This window comes from Marmota flaviventris, chromosome 10 (genome assembly GCF_047511675.1).
Source record: "Marmota flaviventris isolate mMarFla1 chromosome 10, mMarFla1.hap1, whole genome shotgun sequence".
Taxonomy (NCBI): Eukaryota; Metazoa; Chordata; class Mammalia; order Rodentia; family Sciuridae; genus Marmota; species Marmota flaviventris.
In genome coordinates this window covers 77,585,129-77,595,245 of record NC_092507.1, presented here as the reverse complement: position 1 = coordinate 77,595,245, position 10,117 = coordinate 77,585,129, and the positions used below count along the sequence as shown (strand labels likewise).

Below are 10,117 nucleotides of genomic sequence, written 5' to 3'. Positions count from 1 at the left end.
AACAAAGTATTAACCCAAAAGGAGCAGTTAATTTTGTGTTATTGAAGAGGACAAATTTAGAGAAGTCTTTGAAGAAGAAATGACATTTAACCTATACTTTGAAGAATGGACAAGAATTTGCCAGGAAGAAAATATTCTAAATATTGGTGCAGTATGAAGAAAGGGGTTCAAAATGTGAAAATATATGAATGAGTAGAGAATACAGTATGTTGATATTGAAATGCTTTGAAAGTCACAGAAGGAGAAACTGTAAGACTCATCTGTGGTTATATTTTAAAGGATGTTCTGAGAAACTAATGATTATAGTTTACTTATCCATAAATATTTTCTCCATCTTTGTAAATAAAATATAAACTACCTTTTCTATATCTTGTAGATTTATGACAAAGTCCAGTTTTCAAAGATGTCAAAACTAAATGACTGCTTGTTTTCTGTGGATAGTTTGTTTTTTGAAAACCCAGATGAAATTGAAAAGTAAGTCTATCTCAAGGGCTAATAATATAGTATATTATTTTAGAGTTTAAAAAAATTAGGGAGTTTATTTTCTTTCTGATAAATACACAATTAAAAATGGCAGATCAACAGAATGTATATTTAGAAACATGGAATTCAGATTCACTGGTAAGTAAGGTTCAGCATCTTAAATGTTATAGTTTTAAAAATTCAATTAATTCCTGCCAGTTTTATGTTCATTTGCTTTAAATTTCTAATTTGTTAAGTTGTTCTTGACTAAGGTAAAGACTGGAAATAATGTCAAAGAGTAGCTGAGAACAAGAAGTGATGACACGTTTTGAAAACAGAATGAGCATGTACCAAAGACTAACTATGATAAGCGTATTTAGCACAGGCAATGTGTAGGGATGGAAATAAAGATGTGAGACCATGTAGATTGCTCTCAATTCTGAATTTTATATGTATTTGTTATAATAACCTATTTTAATGAAACCCCCTTATTGCTTTCACTCATTCATTCTAATAGTAATTCAAATATTGATTGAATGCTGAAAGGATATAAAAAGAAAGAAACTCACTTCTAAAAGTTAAAATCTAATTGAGTTTAAACACACATATGGGAAGTCATTAATAAATAATCTGACTATGTAAATCATGATCCAGACTGGAATACTTTTTTTAACCACATATTTCAATATTCTGTATTTAAACTCATTACATAGTATGATATAACATATCCATGACTCATATTCGGGTTTTTTTGGACACAGAATCAGTATTTGAAATAGTCTATGGTGAGTTATAAAGGAAATACTTTTAAATATTAAAAACTTATGATGGTGGTGGTGGCAATGATGATGAAGGACAATAGTTTGTTCTTGTTTGAGAATTGTGGTTAGCTCCTTTTAAGAGTATGAGAAAGTATAAATATGTCACTTGGGAATTATTTTTAATTAATTTTTTATTTATATATGACAGCAGAATGCATTATAATTCTTATTACACATATAGAGCACCATTTTTCATATCTCTGGTTGTATACAAAGTGTATTCACACCAATTTGTGTCTTCATACATGTACTTTGGATAATAATGTCCATCACATTCCACTATCATTTCTAACTCCATGCCCTGTCCCTTCCCTTCTCACCCCTCTGCCCTATCTAGAGTTGTCTATTCTTCCCATGTTCCCTCTCCCTACCCCACTACCAGCCTCCTTATATCAGAGAAAACATTCGGCATTTGGTTTTTTGGGATTGGCTAACTTCACTTAGTATTGTCTTCTCTAACTCCATCCATTTACCTGCAAATGCCATGATTTTATTCTCTTTTATTGCTGAGTAATATTCCATTGTGTATATATGTACAGACTGGAAAACTTTTGAGAGTAAAAAAGTACATCCTGCTGGAGCAGCAGGAGTAAATCAGGACTGTAAGTCAGTGTATTAGGATTAGGGTTAGGCAAATTTTGGAACATATGATTGTTCTAACAATAAAAAATTAAAAATGTATGCAAAATGATTAATATTTATGCAATAAAATTTCAGATTTGGAAGAAAGTAACCTTTAGCCAGATGATCAGGTCAGGCTTTATGGTAGTGGGGAGAGGCTTCAGGAGTCTTTGAAATATCTGATAATTCTTTGGACACAGAGGAAGTAGGCATTGAAGGCCTACTGTTAAAGGGGAAAAAAAAAAAAAGGAATGAAGATGGGACAAGTCACAGTACTTGAGGGGATAGTATATAGAAGTTTTTTAGAGTAGATGGTTCATAAAGGAGACAAATGGTGCATAGAGTTCTAAAGTTGAGCATAGATTGTGGTGGGTGTTAAATGCTGTATAATTCTCTATGTGTTAAAAGCTGTGGAATTAAATCAACAAACATTTCCTGAATAGCACACCTAATTATATAAAGCACTGTGCTAAGTACTGCTTATATAAAAGGAAATAAAAGCAAAGCCCTTGGATATTTACAATCTAGAAACAGTATCAGACTAATTAGCTATTTCTATCTATTATCTGTATACATACATACACACACAATACAATGAGAAGTATGAGAAATATTGTGGATTCAGTGTATAAAAAGATGGGGAGAAAATCTTTGAGAACCTATGGAAATTTCTTGGAAAAGGTAGAATTTGAAGTGGGTTTTAAATGAACTTAAACTCTAGTGCCTAGAAAAGCACCTGGCATGTGCTAAACAGTTGTTGAATGGATTAATGAATGAATAATAGTAGAATTTCTATAGGTGGATATGGGTATGAGGCTGAGTACAAGGTCAGGAAGAGTACAGAGTTTATCTTTTAAATTTTTTTTTTAGGGGGGGAAGGTGGCACTGGTGATTGAACTATTTAGTTACATCCCCAGTCCTTTTAAATTTTATTTTGTAAGACAGAGTCTTGCTAAGTTGTGAGGCTGGCCTCAAACTTGGAATCTTCCTGCCTTAGTCTCCTGAGTCATTGGGATTACAGGTGTGTACCCAGGCCCAGCAGTAAAGGATGTATCTTTGAATAAAGATGAGGAGGCACAGAATGTGTTATCTGTTTGGTATTGTACTAGCTTTCCATCACTGTGACAAAATACTTAAACAAAGCAAAAGTTTATTTTATCTCGTAGTTTTGAGGAGTTTGGTCCATGGTCATTTGGTTTGTTGCTTTTGGGCCTATTGTGAGGCAATACATCATGGTGGGAGCACCTGGTGGAAAAAGCCCTCACCTCATGGCAGCTGGGAATCAAAGAGAAGTGAAAGGGTCAGAGTCACACTCTCTCTCAAGGGCATCCCTCTGATGAGATAAATTCCTCCCCCTGGGCTCCATCTCTTAAGTGTTTCACCACCTCCCAATAGTGTCACAAGCTGGTAAGCTAGCCTTTTAACATATGGGCCTTTGGAGGACACTTATCCAAACCTTAACAGGTAGTTCAGTTTACCCTAAACCTAAAGGTATGTGTAGGAGAATTAAAACTGTACGGTACTCTAAGTCCCTTGGGAAGTTTGTCATTATCTGAAAGCCACTGAAGAATTTTGAATAGAGTACTATGATGAAAATGATTCTAAATTAATGTAAGAATGTGTAAGGTGTATTAGAGAGAAAGCCTGGAGGCAGTGAATTCAGTTAAGACACTATTGTTCTCAATCAGATGTAAGTTGATTAGGATCTTAATTACAATAGTGACAATGGAAATACAAAGAAAATGATGAATTTCAGAAGCATTAAAAGGAATATGTATCTATATATTATGAATAAAAAAAGATTATGCTATGGTTTGGAGTTGGTGACTGGGAGAATGATGGCACCTCTAGAAAAAAAGAGGGAAATCATAAAGAAGATTTAATTTTATGAGGAGACTGAATAGTAGAGCTATATGTATACTTCTTATATCCCATTATTCTCTTTCTTGGATTTTCTGGAATGGTCTCTATATAGAAAAGAGTTAACATAACAGGCCTAAATGACTATCCTTGCAAAGCCTGTTTGCAAGGTTGCCCTTTGGTGGGAATCTGAGAACAGATTTCAGGAAGGTTCCCACCATTAACTGATAACAGTGGCTCACTGTGCATAAACTGTTTATACAAATAATGTGGTTTATGTGAACACCTGCTTTTCTTCTGGGATTCTGGAATTTATATGTCAGACAGGGAATGCTTGGGGGTGATTAGTCCCCAATAAACCCTGACCATTGAGTTCCAAATGAACTTTCCTCATTGGTAACATTTCATGCATGTTGTCACAATTGGTTATTTAATGTGACCCTTGTGTGGAGAGGACTCTTGGAAACTTGTGCCTGGTTTCCCTAGGACTTTGCCCAATTGCTAGGAGTAGGACTCAGCTAGGAAATCGTTGAACTGGGTGTGATCTTAGGAACCCTCTGTCATAGTCCTGAATTTCAAATGCTCTGGTATTTGCTCAGTCTCTCAGACATTGTCAAATAATGTTGTGGATTTTTTATTTGAAAAATATAGTCATAGTAGCTATGTGCTAGGTACTAAGAGGGACAGAAAATTCAAAGATTAAGTCTCTTACTTGGGAAACTTAGTACAATAAATGAAAATAAATTAATCTTAAAATGCTTGGTATTCAGTGTAGGCAGTATATATGTTTTTTTTCCTCAAGTTTTTCCTGTCACCTAGCACTTACTTTTTATCTTAATGAAAGCAAGTCAACTTTGATTGGTAAAGATATGTTAAAGCAATATCAGTTAATAAGGTCACAGCTGAAATGTGTGGACAGGTAAAGATGCCAATAGGGTGGCAAAAATCTCATCAATTACCATTGGCTTATAAAGAAATTTCCAGTTTCAACCAATTTCTTAGAGATTTTGTGGTTGCATATGGTTCTGAACCAAGTATTTGGGTTAGGACATTAATTTTCACTCAAGTTGTAGGAATACTCAAGAATACTAATAATGGAGTGATTTACCCAGTAAAGACCCATGATTATAGGTAAGATATATCATAAGTAATTTGTTACATGTAATAGTTAAAGTGCAGAGTTTGAGAATGATTTAGTACTTTTTAAAAAGTTGGAATAGGTTTAAAATTCCTATCACTGGCATTTCAATTAGAGACAATGAAGTGGAACTATTGCCATTCCTATTTAGGTAGCATATCTTACATGCAGTATTATTAATTTTTAAAAATATTTTTATAGTGGATGGACACAATACCTTGATTTTATTTTTATATGGTGCTGAGGATTGGATCCAGTGCCTCACTAGGCAAGTACTCTACCAACTGAGTTCCAATCCCAACTCCAGTCCCCGTATTATTAATTCTGTGACACACAAGGGAAAAAAGGTTGAGAACATTGCTGTATTAGAGATAAATCATAGTGGTAATAGAAATTGAGTAAAGTTTAATAAATACATGTTTCTGATTGTAGATCTTTTTAAGCATATATTCACATTTTTTATATTTTATATAGCTATCCAGACAATGAAAAATCATTGGATTGGTTTCTCCCTCCTCCTCCATTGATTTCAGAAATTCCAGATACTCAGGAATTAGAGGAGGAAATAGAAAGTCATAAACTGCAAGGTAAGTTTTCATATATTTGTTGTGAAACCAAATGCATGCAGTTAATGTCAATATAAAAAACCTAGTAACACATGAAAATATTAATTCCTTAATTTTAATGGAATAAAATGAGAGTCAAAGACTTCTCTTATTCAAAATAATGCTCACCAAACCTTATGATCTAACACATTTACCTTCTCCATACATACATACACATATGTGTGCATAGTACATAATATCCTATCACATACTTGTTCTGACTATTGTTCAGTGAATATTTGTTTCTCTTTAACCATTAAAACTCCTGTCACTGCTCTTCAGTTTTGCTCTTTTCTAATTGGTAAGATCTTCTGGGAGACAGATCTTTATGTGAAAGAACAAGATAACAGAAGATTATACATGTTGAGACCATTTTTTTAAATCTTGAGGAATGCTTAAACAATATGTTATCTAATATGATGTTACTGGTAAAATTTTAATCTTAAATTGGTAATTTCATGCATAAATATTTTAATATTAAGCTTATAAGTTACATGATTTATATATAAATAGATATATGTATACTCTTGAATGTATCAAATACTATACTTCATGTATGGTATACATCTGGTGTAATATTTATAAATAGATGGTAAAGCAAATTTAAGCTCTAATAAGACTTCTGAACTTCCTCTAAACATCTCATAGATTCTGGGGAAAAAAAAAACTCTAAAGAAATGTTTAAAATTCTATCACTCTGATGAAGGTATTTCTTTATCTTGATTTTAGAAGCAGGATTACAAATTTAAAAAAAGCACTGTGTCCTATATTTTAATACTGGATCATATTCATTAAGATTTTATATGATTGACCATTGTATTTCTGTGTGTAAATTATTTATATAAAATTTTACATCCTCATAATTACTTGTATAAGTATGCCATTTGTAGTAGCCAAAATAGTTAAATATTAAAATTATTACTACTTATGTCATCAGGATTTAAACCTATTTTATAACATAGATGCTGTATAAATTTTGAATTTAATCTTAATAATTCTGAAGTAATTTCTAAGTTGCTTTCAGAAACAACCTGGTATTTCAAAGCCATATATGGTATTATAGAGTATCTTGTTATTATACTTTTCTTGACTTTCATATTTAACAAAAAAAATTTTAACTAGTAAACTTTTAAAAATTAATTAAATTTTTCATTATTATATTGAAAATGTGTTTTAATGAATAATATATAATAACCAATATATTCCTCTTTTGTAGGTCAAGAAAATAATCCAAAAATGTTAATGTCAAATTTAAAGATTACTAATGAAGACATAAATTATATTTCACCAACACAAAAATTCCAGTTTCCCTCTTATAAATATGAATATGATTATCTAAATTTAGGAGTAGCAGGTATTAATGACTCATCACATGTTGCTGGCAAGCTGACATATGGTTCTTCTCAGAAATATACAAACCACATGGGCACCAAGATAGCACCTGAGGAAACTGTTCCTGATGATGCAAAATTAGGTAACGTTATAGAGGAAAAGGGAGAGAGCACACCAGCATTTCGAAAAAGGTAATTAATTAAATGTAATAAATAACATTCAGTGAATAAAGTGGAATATTAATGTGTTCATCCAAAAATATTAAACATGATAGATTCTGAATGAGAAAAACAGTAATAACAAAGTATTATACATTAAACATTCTGTTATATTTGAGATTCTAGATTTTTACCTTTAAGGACCTTACAATTTAGTGGGAAGCATAGATACATAACTAAAAATAATTGACTAAATACTTCATAGTATGACAGTTATTTTCATGAAGTAGTTATATTGTTAGAGCAGAGATTGTTAAACTTTTTATCATAAGTACCCCATTGCATTTTAAAAGTATTGAAGATTCCCAAAGAGTTTTTATTAAGGTAGGTTATATATATCAGTATTTAATCATATTAGAAATTAAAACCAAAAAATTAAAAAGTACTTATTTACTAATTCATCTTAAACTCATACTAAACCTACTACCGATTAATCTAATTAATGAATTTTCAGTTAAAAAGACTTTTCCTACATGAAATGTAGGAAATAATGTGTTAAAAATACGTTAGAGGAACATATTAAAAATAATGTATTGTATACTAATGGTCCCTGACATAGTGATGGTTTGACATAGGACTTTTTGACCTTATGGTGGTGTGAAAGCAATGTGCATTCAGTTGAAACTGTACTTCAAATTTTGGACTCTGATCTTTTTCCATGTTAGCAATATATGGTACCATACTTTCTCACTGAAACTATGTGGGCAACAGCAGAGAGCCATAGCTCTCTGTCAGCCACTCAGTAACCAGGGTAAACAACAGATAATCTACAGTGTACTGTGTTACTAAGCTGCAATGTTCAGTAAGTTAGATATAGTAAGTGCATTTTTGATTTATGATTTTCAGCTTATGATAAGTTTATTGGTACATAACCCCACTTTAAGTCCAGGAGCATCTATGTATATAATAGAATACTATTGAGCCATAAAAAAACCTAGGAGGGGCTGGGATTGTGGCTTAGTGGTAGAGTGTTTGCCTAGTATGTGTGAGGCCCTGAGTTTGATTCTCAGCACCACATATAAATAAAATAAAGGTACATTTATAACTAAAATAAATATATATTTTTTAAAAACCTAGGAAATTTTGTCATTTGTGGCAACACGAATGAATGTAGAAGACATTATGTTAAGTAAACTAAGCCAGGCACAGAGAATCAAATAACACGATCTCCCTTGTATGTGGAATCTAAAGAAGTCAAACATAGGGCTGGGTATGTAGGTCAGGAAGAGAGTACTTGCCTAGCATATGTGAAGTTCTGGGTTTGATCCCCAGCACTGCAAAAAAGAAAAGAGGTTGGTTGAACTCTGAAATGGAGAGTAGAATTGCAGTTATCAGAGTCTGGGGGAGATGTGAAGGAGGAATGCAGAGGTATTGATGAACAAAGTTGCAGTTATATAGAAGTTCTGGTGTTCTGTTGTGTAGTAGCTGCAGTTAATAGTAATGTATTGTATAATCCAAAATAGCTAGAAGAGAATGGTCTCATTCCAAAGAAATGATTAATGTTTGAGGTGACAGATTTAATAATTACCTTGATTTGGTTACTACAACTGTATATTTGTATCAAAATATCACTTTGTACCCCATAATTATATATAATTACCAGTTATCTATTAAAATTAAAAAATTAAGTTCTATTTTCTAAAACAAAAAAATAGTTTAGTGAGAAAAGTGGCATTGTTTTATATTTTTGCAATATAGTTGGATTCTCATTTATGTCTTTTAAGTCTGTCGTGATGTCTTGTGACTTGGCTTAGTAATATTGTGAAAATAATTTTGATTTAATGGACTCCCTGAAAGAGTGCAGACTGTTCTTTGAAAACAGGTGTCCTGGAACATTTAACATGAGGACATGATCTACCCCAATCAGGGAAAACTTTCTTGAGTAAGTGGTGTTTACACTTAACCTTAAAGAAAAATAGAAGTAAACTAGGTGAAAATAAAGAGGGAGAGTGTTAATAGGTAGAAAGAATAGAATGTACAGAAGTCCTGAGATAGCACAGAGTTAAGCAATTCTTTGCAAAAAGTTCCTTTAGTTTGAAGTAAGAGAATGCTGAGAGGTAAGGTATGAAGGAACTAAGCCATTCAGAATCTTATAGACCATGATCAACATCTTGTACTTTAAGGCCATGTTTCTTAAATTATAGCCCCTAGACACACTGTATTGAGGCACCTAGAATGGTTTTTAAAATTTTAGATTTCTGGGTCCTACCTTAGACCTATTAAATCATAATTTTAGTAAAGATGAGAATGGGATCTAGAAACTAATTTTAAACAAATTTTCCAGATGATCATATTGTATACTAAAGTTTGAGAATCATTTTCCTAAAAGTCCATGCAAAGGAGTGAAATTAGATTTTCTTTTCCTTTAAAATTGATTTTGGCCCCAGTATGGTGGACAAACAAGAAAGGAGTTAGAATATATTGTGAAGAGTCAATTAAAAGGTTATTATATTGGTGTAGGTGGGAGAGAAGTCTTGACCTAGGACTTTGATAGCAGAAATGAAGAGAGTCCAAAGTTATTTAGGAGGTAGAATCCCATGGGACTTAAATGATTACTATTTGTGAGATCTTAAACCTACATTTCTAGTTTGAACCAGAATAATGAAGAATGGTGGGCCCTTAAGTAATATTAAAAAAAAAACCTTAAAGAAAGATTAGATTTAGGGGAACGTGATGAATAGATTTGGACATGTTGATTTTAGGTATTTATAAATTATGCAGACAGACAATTGAATATATAGGTTCAAGATTCAGAAGAGATCTAGTTTATAGTTTTTGTTCTCTCTATGACATAGATGAGGTTATCTGTCATTTTGAGAGAATAAGTAGGGCATTATGAAAGATTGGGAAGAATAGGAAAAATTATGGAGATTAGGAAAGCAATCTAATTAGACTAATGCTGGATACTATAAATGATGCTGGATATTATAAAAAGAACAGTTGAGGTAACTATGATTTCTTATATCAGATTTAATAAGTTATAATTCAGATAACATGAAATTCACCCTTTTGAATGCACAAACTCATTGGTGTTTAGAATACATATAGTTGTACAGCCAT

General features: G+C 32.1%; 1 protein-coding gene across 1 annotated transcript in view; it reads left to right on the top strand.

The window, feature by feature from the left end:
• The first annotated feature begins 403 nt into the window (after positions 1-403).
• Hfm1 (helicase for meiosis 1) overlaps positions 404-10,117 on the top strand; it is an 89,774-nt gene continuing 80,060 nt past the window's right edge. Inside the window, exons 1-3 of the mRNA XM_027935208.2 lie at positions 404-474; positions 5,377-5,489; positions 6,724-7,030. Coding sequence (XP_027791009.2) covers positions 404-474; positions 5,377-5,489; positions 6,724-7,030 — 491 coding nt within the window. The remainder of the gene's footprint in view (positions 475-5,376; positions 5,490-6,723; positions 7,031-10,117) is intronic.